Raw genomic sequence first — 14,719 nt, forward strand, 5'->3', positions numbered from 1 at the left:
TAATAAAAAGGTATACTACCATATACGTAGAGGTATTTTAAAAACCCTTTTAAATTTAGACATTACCAACAAATTTTTATTGTGTATGAACAGATGCATCTCTAAGTCATCAGAATCATACCCTAGCTTGTCTGATGTCTCAAAATAGTTTATCTCCAAGAGATTAAGTTTCTAAACAATGTGAGAACTTTATTGTATTCTGGCATTTTATCAAAACAGTTCATATATGATATCCAGAGGCAGACATATGAAAATAGATATGTTTTTGCAGACTGATGATAATCTTGTCTGCTTCTAATACATTGAGATAATTTTTATACACATTTAATTGGGAAAGATAAATAAGAACTCTGAAGAAGACACATTGTCTCCTTTTATTATCAGAATACACACCACACAAATCTTTCTATTGTGCTCATCCAGATTATAATCAGTATCTGATAAAACAGTTGTACTATTGCCAATAGTCCATCAAAAAGAAATCCACTACATTTTCCCTATTGCTATTTCAACTTTACTAATAGTACTTAAATATTCTAGATAAACTAAGTTAATTTAGTTTAAGGTAGATTACTTAATATGGTACATATCTATTATTTACGCTATGCTAAACCCAGATTGCCGAAGTATTTTAATGACAGACAATATATTATTTTAAAAACATATGGGAATTAAAATAATTTAATGTCTTTAACCATTTTAGGTAATAAAGAAAGAAAAATAGAAAGATCTAGCGTGGATGTAAACCATTAAAGATATTTTCATATATAAACATATAAGAATATATTGCTATTTATATCTTTACTAGTGCTAGTAACTACCTAACACAAGTTAAGAAAGGAGGAGAAGGAAGAATGCTTCCCATATTTTTATGCTATCTGTTCATTTATACACAGACATCACGGACAAAAATGACATAAACTGGGTAAACTGATAAAGTACATAAGACTTCCAAATCTGCAATTCAAACAGAATTTGCCTTGGTTTTTCACAAGACTTGAACACAGTTTCTACACAAAAGTTATATTCTGTCCATTCAACAAAATTGAACTTGTTAGAACTAATAATTACCACTATATCTCTCTTTAAAACAGTTTTAAAAACAATTAAAAAGTAACCTTTGCTATAATCTATGTACTGAATTCAAAGATTAGTTCAACTGTTGTTAAAATATCAGCAGTATCATTGCTGATTCCAATAGCAACTTAGCAGGTAATAATTCAGCATTTATGAAATGTAACTTCTTCCAGCAATTTTCTTAATCAGTTCAAGATCATACTGGAGCTGTACTTCTGTTTTGAATGAGGAAGATGCCTCAGAGTATATGGAGGTGCTCACAAAGCATCTGTCAGCAACAATTAAAGCATCTATTCCTGGCATAGTGCTGCTAACCTCCAAAGTTCAGAATGAATCCAGGGAAAATACATATTTGTGCATATCTATATGTATTCCAAAATACATTTTTCCCTCAGGATCCAATGTGCTCCACAGACCTAAATCATATAATGAAAGTTTTGTAGCTAAACTACCATTAAAATTTGTTGTTATCCTTATTTTATTCAATTTATTAATGCTGATCTAAAAAATGACAATGCAAAAGAAGCTGCAAATATCTCTGAAGTTTAGTATTGCAATTTTAGTGATGCAACTTTAAACTATTTATGAAATTCTGATATGTTAAAAAACTTCTGGTTAATTAGGCAATATAGTTTAGAAAAAAATATTTTTTAGACAAGTGTACTTACAAGAACCAAAAGCACTGGCACTAACTTAGAAGAGACATTTCCTTCCTTCCTCCCACCCACCACCTCCATACCGGAGGGAATGTTTCTTTCTAAAATGGCACCTGCTTCAGGTATCATCTAAAATCAAAGAACATTGCTTTACTAATGTACAAGCATATATAAAGTTAACAATTAAAAGTCATGATTACATTGACAAAAACTTTTTTATTTAGATGCCTACTTATTTTTAATTGTCACATAATCTAACTATATCAGGATTAGAAACAAAAAGCTGAATTACTACAAGCCTATTTTTCATAAAAGCAAAAGGAAAGAAGACTTTAAATATATTTGAGGATTATTTTTCAAAGTTATCTATATAAGAAAAGGTTCATTAGGAAGACACAGACAACTATACCTATGTTCTTTGTGTTCCAGTAACTGACAATCTCTGCACGTCAGCCTGTCACAGGTTTCACAGAAAAGTTTTAACTGTTCTTGTTTGTGCACAGGACAAAAAACAGGACGTTGACCAGATGCTCCAACAGCTTCTGTGTTGAAAGAGACAGACTATCCAAATCACTGCACAAACCAAAATTCCAACAAATCCCATATAACTAGTAATGCAGACAACAAAAGCTAGCTAAAGACTGTTGTTTTACCATTATTTCTGATTGAAATGCTTCATTGACCTCCATTTAATATTACAAGAACCATCTTGTTAAGCTGTTTGCTTCTCTCAGAAAATATACTAGCACTAACTAACATCTTTTCAGCAAAACAGTATCTAGATTAAAGGACAGCTTAGTTGCAATAACCCATGGCTAGCTATTTAATTACTTAGCCAACCAAAGCAACTGTAATAAATGGGGACAAAAAGAGTCTTCACATTTATTTGTATACCTAAGAAAACGATACGGTGATAATTTTTTGCTATAAATAGGCCAGCATTACTCATATTTACGAAACTAACCAACCTTGTCTCATCTTACCACTACAACTTTTTTCTCTTTTTGAGATAGTCCTCAACTTATGACAACTTTGGTCACTATGCAATGCAGTAGTTAAAGCATCTTCATATGACCAGATCCAATTTTATGACCATTTTTACTGTGGTGGTGAAGTGAATCCCTGTGGTTATTAAGTGAAATACATGATTGTTGGACAAAGGTGAATTGACTCTGCTTGTCAAAAGCTCAAATTCCGATTACAAGGATGGATAGTAAGTTTCCAAGGCCATTGTAACTTCAAACCAACATTAAACAAACAGTCATAAATCAAGGAGTAGCTGTAATTCTTTGTCTCCAAAGCATCCAAAAACTGGCATAAAATATCGATATAAATGAAATTATAAGATAGTAATTGCAATTTGTACTATGCTCTCTAAACATTCCAGCTGAAGAAAACCATCCACAGTATAAACATTCAATAGTATTTTAAAGTTGATTACATACACGTTCCTCAATCTTTTTACGAAAATGACATCATGGATTTTCATTATTTTAGGCAAATGACATGTCTCAATCAATATTTTTAAAATTTTCACCTGAAGAGACATCTTCTTTTTTTCTGATCATATGGTCCTTTGTAAATTTTACACGTTGATGAGCTTCTATACAGGTTTTGCAAAGCCATTCTCCACATTCCACACAGAACCCAACAGCACTAGAATTGTCATCACAACTGGTGCATACCTAGAATCAAGAAAAAATGTTATCTTCAAATGTTTACATCTTGACATATTCTCAAAATTACCAAATGCACAACATATTACCCCACACAGAATATAAATCAAACTATGCTGCAAAGAGGAAAAGCTGGAAGTGACATACCTGTTCAGTTTTCTCATCAGAGCTGCTTGGTGCTTCAGATGTATCTTTGACAAAGTAGTTATCTACCAAATCTATTTGTCTGCATTCTTGGCGACAAATTGGGCATCTGATGACACCAACTGCAACCAAAAGAGGATATTTCTTATATTTTTCTAGATTTTTATTTTCTAGATTTTTTATTAAACTGAAGATTGATCATATTTTTCTTTAATATTTTTTCTAAATATATTAACAAAGTTCCAAAGATAAAAATGTAAGAGTACTTTCTGATTCAGTAGTCTTCTATGTTAATAAAGGCCAAACAAAAAATATTTCAAATTCCCTGACAGAAACACCTTTTAAAGTATGTGTATAACAAGGCAACTTAAGTTTTTGAAGTGCAGCAAGCATTCTCTAATTAGCGCATAATCATTTTAATAAAGTAACCCGTATTATAAGACATAGATAGGTAATCTGCAACTTCTGAATTTTATAGGATTTTGGTTCTCAACATTTCTAGACATTAACCATGCTGACTTTGATCTGAACAAAACTATGAGTCCAACATCACCCAGATAGCCATAAGTAACTCATCTTTATTGTACAAAAGAATAGCCATTTCTGTTGTCAGGTCACCTCTGGCAGAGATGGGGGGCTTAAAAGTTTAATAAATAAATACAATTAAATAATTAAATTTATTTTTCCAAAAATAAATTTTCAATCAATACTGCTTGGGTCACTTGTATATTATACATATAAAGAAATGTGTTTATTCACTGTGGCTTTTATATCACTCTATTCCATGAAACTGAGCAGCTTACCTTCTGTAAAAGAATCAAAAACATCAAAAGGATTTTTTTTAAAAAAAAGCAAATAAAGTACTAACACAATAAACTCTATTTCAAAAGACTAAACAAACATCAAGCACATAATTTAGCACATACTTTCCTCTTTGAGGCACTTATGCATTCAAAGACCCTTACAAAAGCTCAGTTTCCAGAAAGTTACTACCAGTAGGAAAGGAACTAATTTAATTTTGGGGAGGGGGAGGGAAGAGATCCGTACAGATGACATTGTCTAAAAGAAGTGACCTAAGAGAAGCTACTCTTTCAAACCCTATTGGCTCAGTGGAAACCACTAGAACAGACATCCAGATCCTAGCGCATTAAAGCTTTATAGGTAACAATCAGCTCTTTCAGCTGCACTCAGAAAAGAACTGCAGCTTTTAAAGTGTTACATGGAATCCAACATTACTTGGACTAATACAATCTTTTTGTGATTTCCGCAAGGGAAGTCCCATGTGATGCTATACTAGTCTAAATGAGTGGTGATTAAGTATCTTACTGCTAAATAGGGCCTCTGGGTCAATGTAGGATTGTACCTGGCAGACAATACGCAGCTGATTTGCCCCGACCGGCTCAGTCCATCCAACTCAATGCGGGACAACTTGACACAGGACAATTTGACGCAGGATGCCTCAACATGAGAAAACTGTACTGTTATCTGCCGCTGTTTAATTATTCTATTCCACCATCTGATAATATTAAAGAAATGGTTGAAGAGAATAATTAAATAAAGTATGCTAAAGGAGGGACAAAATGAAATGTGAATGACAAAAATTAAAATAACAGTGGCAGATAACAGTACAGTTATCTTGTGTTGGGTTATCCCACATTGAATTGTCCCACGGCGAGTTGGCTGCAGCGAGCTGTCTCATGGTGAGATGGTTGGGAGAAGATGGCCATGGTGAGATGGTTACAACAAAACGGCTGCAGAGAGTTGTTCTATTTTGAAGGAAATGACCAGCAAATCATCTACAGGGCTGCTGTGAAGAATATTTTAGGCCCGTGGTGGCGAACCTATGGCACGCATGCCACAGGTGGCATGCAGAGCCCTCTCTGTGGGCACGCGTGCTGTCACCCCAGTCCTAGGCCTTCAGCTGGGTTTTATAAAACCTTTTCACTTTAGGCCTCCACTGCCGTGTGCAAAAAAAAAAAAAAGGTTCAATCAATCAATTTCAACTTGCAGGGGGAAAAAAGATCTCGCAAAGTTGGAATTGATTGAACCTTTTAGTCCCACCCAGTCTGCCGTTACCACAGCAGCCATGCCCACCCAATGGGCCACACCCACCCAGTGGGCCACATCCACCCGACACCCAACGATACATAAGTGGGTTTTGGGTTGCAATTTGGGCACTTGGTCTCTAAAAGGTTCGCCATCACTGTTCTAGGCATCTGGAAGATAAAGTTACTGAAAGTTTTATTGAATGATAGAAGCATGTCTCATGTAGTTAAATGAGATGACTCTCCATATATGGCAAGCAAGAACATCCGATGTTAGCAGTCTTGACATCTGTAATGCCTAAGAAAGTGTACAGAGTCCTCATGATTGTTAACAGCCACCTGTTTGTTAGAGCCATGACACCTGTTTGTTAGAGCCATGGGGTCTTCTCTTGTGCACCAGCCTCCATTCACACCTCACCCAGGCTCCTTCTTTTCTGCTAGACTTACTTGGTAAAAAAAGACTCTGGGTGAGGTGCAAAGAGCGTCCAGTCTGTATATTTTTCAAGTACTCTTTTCATAAGACTAAGACAAACAACTAATAGCATTTTCTACTATCTTATATTTATCAAAATATTATGTAACACTCTAGCATGTGTCCAGAAACAATACTTATATTGCAACAGAAAGTAAATATATTTAATTTTAAAAACTTTGTTTAATGTTAAAATATTTAATAGTGAAACAATAATCATATATTATACCCTTATGAAAAAAGTTGGTAAAATAATCCTATCTGTATTTTTCAAAGAAATAAATGTGTTAGCATGCTATTCAATGAAACCTTCCAGAAGGTACACATAACCAGCATAGATGCTAAAAGTTATAAATTAATTTATATTAAATTAATTGTAAATTAATTTATATTAAACCTAACAAATTAAACAATATGAAGACAACCTAGGGCAGTGTTTCTCAACCTTGACAATTTTAAGGCATGTGGACTTCAACTCCCAGAATTCCACAGCCAAAATTGTCAAGGTTGAGAAACACTGACCTAGGGTCTACTTCCCATCAATCTATAGTCAACTAATGCAATAAATAAAATAATTTATTCTTGGGAGCAATTTTAGATTTCTTGTGACTTGGCAACAATTTATTCTTGGGAGCAAGAATAAATTGCTGCCAAGTCACAAAAAATCTAAAACTGTCCTGTCTCAGAATCCAATCCTTTACAAAAAAAAATTCCTAATTATTATTTAAAAATCCTTGTTTTACTTTTTCCTTTCCTTACAGTTTTATTTATAATGTTGTATCTAGTCACAGTATGGGTTTCAGAAAAGGATAAATAATATACCTTTATATTTTTCTTCCTTTTTGTTCCTGTATCTTAAAATTTCCTTCTCTGGTTTTCTATTGTTATTCTAATAAATTCTCAATGCTGCTGGATCATTCCCCCATTACTTAAGATACTTAATTGATTAAGTCTCTCAAATGAACTCAATTAAAGTTCACTTTTGATTAGAAACATGCATTGTTTGAATTTCTGATTCACCTCCGCCGTCCTCAAGGCTTGTTAAATGCTTATATCTCTAATAGTACTTTAAATAGTTGTGTCAAGCACTGTCCTTAAATTGCTGATAATAGCTCAAACTCTTGATTATTAAAGCCCATCAAAATATTCCCTCTGCCACTATTTCTATAATTCCCTCTTCTTGTGTGCATGTTCCTACTGACTTTTTAAAGCTGATCTATGTATAAGAAACTTATTAAAACTGCCATCAAATTACTATTAAGAGAAAGGGAATTGCAAAAGTCAAGAAAGATACCCTTGAATTGCGCTTGTCCCAATTCTGGAATTTAAAATAGAAGTAATGATGCCTTTTGCTCTGTCTGCATGTGCTAATTTTTAAAGAATTCTCTGAAATTCATTAATATTTATCAACCTATTCTCTTTGGTTCTTAGAATTCATTATTAATATTAGTTTTGGGGGGAGAAAACGTTTAAATAATGTAAGGCAATGTATTACCTTTAAACCTTCTAATTTAAAAAAAATCTATGTGAAAATTATATTAAATATACCTTAGGTTTTTTTCAGTGAAAATCCTGAAATATTTAGTGTCAAATACTTGTCACATTGGGGTTAAAACTAACATATGATTCTCTTTTCAATTTTGTTCACTTCATGTAAGTAAAATCAATATTTGAAATCATATTCTGTGTTCAGTCACTCAGGCCCTGGTCATCTCATGCTTGGACTACTGCAATATGTTCTACATGGGGCTACTCTTGAAGAGCATTCAGAAGCTTCAACTTGTGCAAAGTGCGGCACGCAGACAGTTCTTGCAGCCTCTAGAGTGGCCCATGTTACACTGCTGTTCAGCAAACTGCACTGGCTTTTGCTTCCAGGTGCAATTCAATGTGTTGGCTATCACCTTTAAAATCCTACATGGTATGGGTCCAGGTTACTTGAGAAACCGTCTCACCCCAAATGGACAGGGCCATCCCACCCATGCCAGCAGAAGGGGCATGCTATGCGCCATGTCAGTCAAAGAATTTTGGCTGGTGGGTCCAGGAGTAGTCTTTTCTGTTGTAGCTCCTGTCCTTTGGAACATCTTGCCCCCCTCCCACCTGAGATCTGCTCCCACCCTTCTGATCTTCCATAAGGGCCTGAAGACCTGGTGGCTTGGGACACCAAAGGGAGAGTATCACTGGAGGCAGTCAATGGTTTAAGAATAGATCCCACCTACCCCCTGTGCACCCTGTTCCCTCCATCCCCATCTTTTAATTGTAATTTTTATTGTTTTATTGTTATTATTTATTAGAAATATTTATTTTTATGGTTTTATTAATTTTATTATTGTAAGCTGCCTAGAGTCACCTTCAGTGAGAGAGTCAGCAAATAAATATAATAAAAAACATCCTCTAGAACACGGGTGTCAAACTCACCATGTCACGTGATGTGCCGTGACATATCGCAACTCTTTTTGCATTGCCGGCAATGGGGTGGATGGCAAATCCTGCATGCAACCCCCTTGTCCTATTTCACACAACCATTTGCTGAATTTAAATAAATCACTGTATTCTAATTGCTCATTATTGCAATCAAGTAATTTACATTCCAAATAAGATTTAAACTAATTGTTGGTGCTGCTAAATTAGTTTCAGTACCTAATGGGAATACAATTCTTAAGCCAATTTACTTTACAAAATTATGAGTTATAATTTAAAAAAACTTTAATGAGTAACGTCTACAAAATACCTCAAATATAAGGTCCATTTGAACAGATCATACAATCAGCTTTACTACTTATAAAATTAAACAACAGGAATGTATTTGCTTTGATTCATAAATAGTCTGTCTTAATCTGCAATTGTAAATTATATTTTAGTTATAGAATAACCTAAACTATACTAAGTTTCATTTCTAAAGTTTTTACTTCAAACAAAAATCCTTTATAACCTTGGAATAGGAAAGGATGATACAAGAGACCTGGCATTTTTATTTAGTCTTGATAGTTCCACAGGAGCTCAACATATATAATTCCTCATTCTGCATTCTTCCCAAAACAATAGTATAGGCTGGATTGAGAAATAATGGCTGGCCAATTATCATTCAGTGGATTTTAATGGAAGAAAATGGACTTGAACTTCAGAAACCTAGACAAATTGGTAGACATTCTCTTCCTTGAAGTAATGATTTCAAGATTGAAGGTAGAAATTATCATCTATTATTGAGCAATTTATAAACACGCTCAGCGAACAAGCCTAATCATTGAACATTAATCATACACAAACAGATCTGGGAAAAACTACTAAAACCTATATAGCCTAAAAGTCTTTCTCAACTGCACATTTTCCTGATGTACTGGACTAATTTCAGGCCATTATGGCCTTTGATCATGCAGGCTCTCTAATTCCTCATAAATTAGTCTGTTTATAAATTATGAGCAAATAAGATTTTTATATGTCCAAATGTTATCATTTTTTTTCTGAAAGAGGCTCCACTGAGGCAGAAATCATAATAAACATTCAATCTATTTGTTTGATATCTACAGATAATACAAATATTTTGTCAGGAAGATAAAAATAGATTAAAACTCACTTTTCTGCATTGTATACTATAACAATTTTCAAAGAACAATTTTCCTCTATATTTACTACTGTGACTAATTGCAGCATTATACAACATTCTCATACTGAAAAATATAATTTGTAATTATGTTCAAATGCAAAGACAATATTCTTACTTCAAACAGTGAAGAAAGAAACTGGATTACATACACAATATTTATGTATTATTAATCTATGTTCTAATACTATGTCCAAAACAGGTTATCAAATCTCAACGTTTCCAGCATGTAAGCGTAACAAACCCAAATGCTTCATGTAAAGAGGATTAGCTATATATATTCTTCACAAAATATGCAAACCTGGTCATCAGTAACTAGTTCTAGGAACTAGAATTTTCAAGACTACATGAACTCATAGAAAAATAAAATTAAAAAAATGTCACCATTAAAAAAAAAACAATTTTCAAGACTACATTATTAAAGCACCCAATTAAGTCCATCTGAGGAGACAGAATATAAAAACATATTAACTGATAAAAGGACTAGATAAGAAAATGAGGCTACAGTCCCAAGGCCATAAGTTTGGTTGGCTCCCCCTCAAATGGACATTAGAATTAGCCTCCATCATTGGCCTTTCTCAAATCACAAACCATGATTTCAAGAAGCCCTTAAAAGTGAAGCATGATTGAAAACAGGATTCAGAACATTAATTTGGCAGATGCTAATAAGCTGCTTTCCTTTAAAGGTGTTTTTATTTATCAGATTTATATAGCCACTCATTCACCAAAGATGATTCTGGTGGAGAGCAACAATCAGACAACGAAAAGGGAAAAAAAACAAATAAGGCAAAATATAAGGATAGTGATTACTACCCCTTCCATCTTGGAACATTGGAGGGCTCTGAGTTGCCACTAAGACTGCCATTTCTATCCCGAAAAGTCCAGCTTACATACTACCTGTCATTAGGACAATTAACGGCCTTAAATCACTCTATCTCCCAGCTACAATGTAGAGACAATACAGATTACTGAAGTAATTTATATGAGTATTTGTAAGATAATATTATATATCATATATATCATATAATTAGTTGATAATTATTTTGTTAAGAACTTGTACCGGTATCATTCTGACAGAGAATAACACCAGAGATTTTGAATAATCTCAGAAAGCTCAAAATTAATTTTTGTAAATTCCTTTTATTTTCTGGGGGGGGGGGGGAATTGCAAAGATGAAATTAGAAAAACCGTAAGTATGGCATTAAAAGTCTGGATTAACTGAGCATCATAGGCAGTTCATGGATACTAGTGCAATGAGATTTTCTCAGTAAATTTTTTTTTTAAATGTATAGCAATTCATGGAAACTGCATATATAATTATTAAAGTTGTATGTGTATACATTCACGTATACACACATCTCATCACAAATGATGTTTATTTGTTCAATTGTTGTGGCTGCCCATCTCAATCAATGACTTAGTTGAAAGAAAGTAACAGTAAATCCAGTCGCAAAAAGCTCACGGAGTATGATCACTCCTTTTGACTTACATGATGGTTTAAAACATTTTCCCAAATGATACTGCTTTCATAAAGAAGGTTTGAAAAAATTCTGGAGGAAAAGTGAGCCACAGTATATAATGTGATGTCTGATACTATGCTAGGCACAGTTATCCGAAAATCTATTTAATTTATATCTTCCAAAGTTGCAAAAAAATGCTCATGTAAAACACACTTCAGAGAATCTGGATTGAGGAAAAGGTATCCTAGAGTGAAATTCCCAAAAAGAAAAGCAACATTAGAGAAAGTCCTAGAAGCACTTGACATGCATTTCATTTACCCTCAATAATAATGTAATAATACTGTCTAGAACAAAACACTATCCAATATTATTTTCAGGCCAAAGTAAGTATCAACACTGATTTCCTAAAGGCTTCCAGCATATGTAATGTGGATAGTAGCTACTAAAAGGCAGACAAAAAGTGCTGGACAATCCTTAAAATTTATTTTATTTTTCCTAAATACTGTTAGCCAATAAAATGCAAAGATCTGAGGATGAACGGAGGGAATATTTGAATTTGATCTCGAAAAGGTCCTACCATGTTTCCCAAAAAATAAGACCTGGCCTTTTTTTTTTTTTGCCTCCAAGAGGCACCAGGCCTTATTTTCAGGAGGTGTCTTTTCCACAGCCTCACCTTGCCACTGCGGCACCAACAGCCCCACCCAGCCTGCCCACTTCTTCTGCGGCCGCTCGCCGCTACTCGCACACGTCGCCCCCTTGCCTTCATTTCGCTGTCAAGGGCCTTCAGTAAATGCTTCTGTAGCTAAGAATGGAGCTTCAGACTGACACACGCAGTGCCTCCCCCCGCCCAGCCTCAGCTAGATCTTATTTTGGGGGTAGGTCTTATTTTCAGGGAAACACGGTATGAAGAGTGAATATAGAATCTCTATGCAACCCTTTAGAGCAGACATGTCAAACACAAGGCCCAGGGGCCAGATGCAGCCCGCGAAGTGGTTTCATGTGGCCCGCAAAGCCATCCTGGAAACAGTGAGGGAACGGCCCCCGCTGCCTTGGCCCTGACCCAGGCTGGCCGGGAGCCAATGTACAATTTTGTGGTGGCCATCTATGCTGAAATGCATTCAGTCTTAGCTCCACAAGGCCATCTGGAAACAGTGAGGAACCAGCCCCTGCCGTGTCGGCCCCACCCCCTGGGTGCATGCTGGGGAGGTGTCACCCTTTATGAGGAATGAAGAAATGCACCATCGCCTGGAAGTGGCCAGGAAATGGCCCTCGCCTACTTCACATATCCGGGTTGATGGGCTCTGCCCTGGTCCCACTCCTTTCTGCCAGAGACCCTCAGAATTGTCCCACTCCTGCCCAGGCCCCCGCAGGCACCCTTGACGCGAATGATGTAAAGCTGGCCATGCCCACCCAGTAGGCCACACCCACCCCATCCATGTCCACCCAGTAGGCCGCACCCACCCGGCTCCCCGAGGGCAACAGCGGCCCTCAATGAAATTGAGTTTGACACCCCTGCTTTAGAGAAACTACATTTTTTCCCAGGATCACACAGCAACTGCAAAGAAAAGCCAAGCAATCCTAAGAAAGGAACTGCACAGATCTGAACTATAGAATAAGAGGGAGGGAGGAGTCTGTTAGAATGGAATGTTGGAAAGAGTTATAATTTGTCAGTTAGGATTAGACATGATGGAATTCTTAAACAAGAATTGTATTGATACCTAAAGGTTTCTTATCATGCAAAAAAATTCTCACCCTCTCAACAATATATTACTCATACAAAGTATTAGAAGAATTTGTGTAGAAGTGCTCAAATAAACATACATTTCTGAGTTCAGAATTATTTAATTCTAAGTGTAACAGGTGCAAATTAACAAACTCCACAATATTAATATAATTAAATGCAAATGAACTAATAAAAACAAGTTCTTCAAAGCCTAGTGTCTACTGACTACTGATGGCAAGAGATGACATACTGCACTGTGTTTGAAGGTGACTGAAGAGAAGAAAATAAGACTTATCAGAGTTGGACCGCCCACCCTAAAGTTTGGGTCTTTGTTTTATATTCACCAATTAGTAACATCTATTAAGTATTACTGACAGTCACCTGTAGAAAAATCCATATGGTTTAAATATCTACCTCAAAGCAATGTAATCTAATATGGCCTCTCTGCAATTGACCATTTAGACACACCGAGATTCTCCAAGGTCAGGCTTGATGCTGGATACTAGCAACAAACGTACCAAATTCTACACAAAAGATCTGTTCCAGAACAGTTCCATCCTATCACCATTATTCAACCTTTATGTACGTACCTAGCCATTGACACAAGCAATTCAGTCCTGGAATTCCTTTTCTAACCCATTCTGTATCGCTGCATCATACAGGGTTATTGATCTGGTCAAAATGGTGCCAGTTAATCACAAGCACTCTAACAACCCACTCTGTTCCTCCATTCGTTCATCTTGTTCAGAGCCCCTTCCCTTAGGCACACACCTTAGCAGGGCTGCCTCCCCAGTCAGACGTCTGTCACCGGCACCAAGCACACACAACCTTCGCACTCACCCTGCTGAATATCCCCGTTGGCACCGCCGGGTACCGGCACGCTGAGTTGGCGTTCGGGCTCCGGCAGGCAGCGGCGGCAAAAGGAATGAAGGCAAGGCAGCAGCTTCGGTTCGGCCTCCCGGCTTTGCAGGCTTTGCGCGCACACTGCGCAGGTGTCTAGGAGCGAGAGCGGGCCCGGCGCGGCGCTGGACAGAGCGGAGGGAGCAGGGCTGGGACCCAGAGGTGCCGGGATAGAGATGGAGTTCGAGGCTACGCTTAACACAACCGGCGCCGCGGCCTCCGCCTCCCCTGGGCCCTTGTCCGCTGCCGCAGCCAGGATCGCCGCGGCTGGGCTTTCCCTTTCCTCGGGCTGGGTAGGGGCCGGAGGAGACTGAGATGCAATTGCCGCCGCAGAGGTGACAACAACAGCCGACGCCGCAGCTGCAGGCTCGGGACCACCCCCCGTCGGCCCGGCCTCTCCAGCCCCCTCCCCGCCACCGCCGCCGCCGCCGCCTCCGCCTCCTCCTCCTTTGTTTTCCGCCATATTTCCTCCTTTGAACCCGACTCCCCGCTTTGCTCACGCATCGGACAGCGCATGCGTCCGCACGCACGCCATCAGGTTGCGCGCGCGCCTCCGACACTCTTCTGGAACGTGGACTGCGGAGATTGAGGGGGCGAGGGGAGAGCGAACGGGCGAGCCTGCGCGTTCTAAGAGGGGGGGAAAAAAGAGGTGGAGGTGGTTAGCAACCTTTACAACGTATATAAAGCGAACGGAGTGAACGTAGAGGGGAGCGCAGGCGCGCAACTCTTGGGGACCTGTAAGGAAACAGCGCACGCGCATCAGTGTTTTATACGTGGATGTCTGGATAATTTTTGGCGGCTAGAGATTGGAAGAAAATTAGAGTCATGTGATACTATTTGAAGCATCGGAAATAAACGTCTTTCCAGATTCTCAGTCATCCAAATCATAGTAGTCCCAAAGATGCTTTTCCAAAAGGCAACAGGACTTTCTTGGTTTTTTTCCTTGAACACATTTAGCTTCTCATCCA

General features: G+C 37.4%; 1 protein-coding gene across 1 annotated transcript in view; it reads right to left on the reverse strand.

The window, feature by feature from the left end:
* TRIM33 (tripartite motif containing 33) overlaps window positions 1-14,214 on the reverse strand; it is a 44,639-nt gene extending 30,425 nt beyond the window's left edge. The window contains exons 1-4 of the mRNA XM_015812048.1: window positions 13,692-14,214; window positions 3,557-3,675; window positions 3,271-3,418; window positions 2,143-2,275 (exon numbers count right to left, since the gene is read on the reverse strand). Of these exons, the coding sequence (XP_015667534.1) occupies window positions 2,143-2,275; window positions 3,271-3,418; window positions 3,557-3,675; window positions 13,692-14,214 (923 nt within the window). The remainder of the gene's footprint in view (window positions 1-2,142; window positions 2,276-3,270; window positions 3,419-3,556; window positions 3,676-13,691) is intronic.
* Between the last annotated feature and the right edge of the window lie 505 nt (window positions 14,215-14,719).

The sequence above is a fragment of the Protobothrops mucrosquamatus genome, unplaced genomic scaffold (genome assembly GCF_001527695.2).
Source record: "Protobothrops mucrosquamatus isolate PMUCROS unplaced genomic scaffold, P.Mucros_1.0 scaffold65, whole genome shotgun sequence".
Taxonomy (NCBI): domain Eukaryota; kingdom Metazoa; phylum Chordata; class Lepidosauria; order Squamata; family Viperidae; genus Protobothrops; species Protobothrops mucrosquamatus.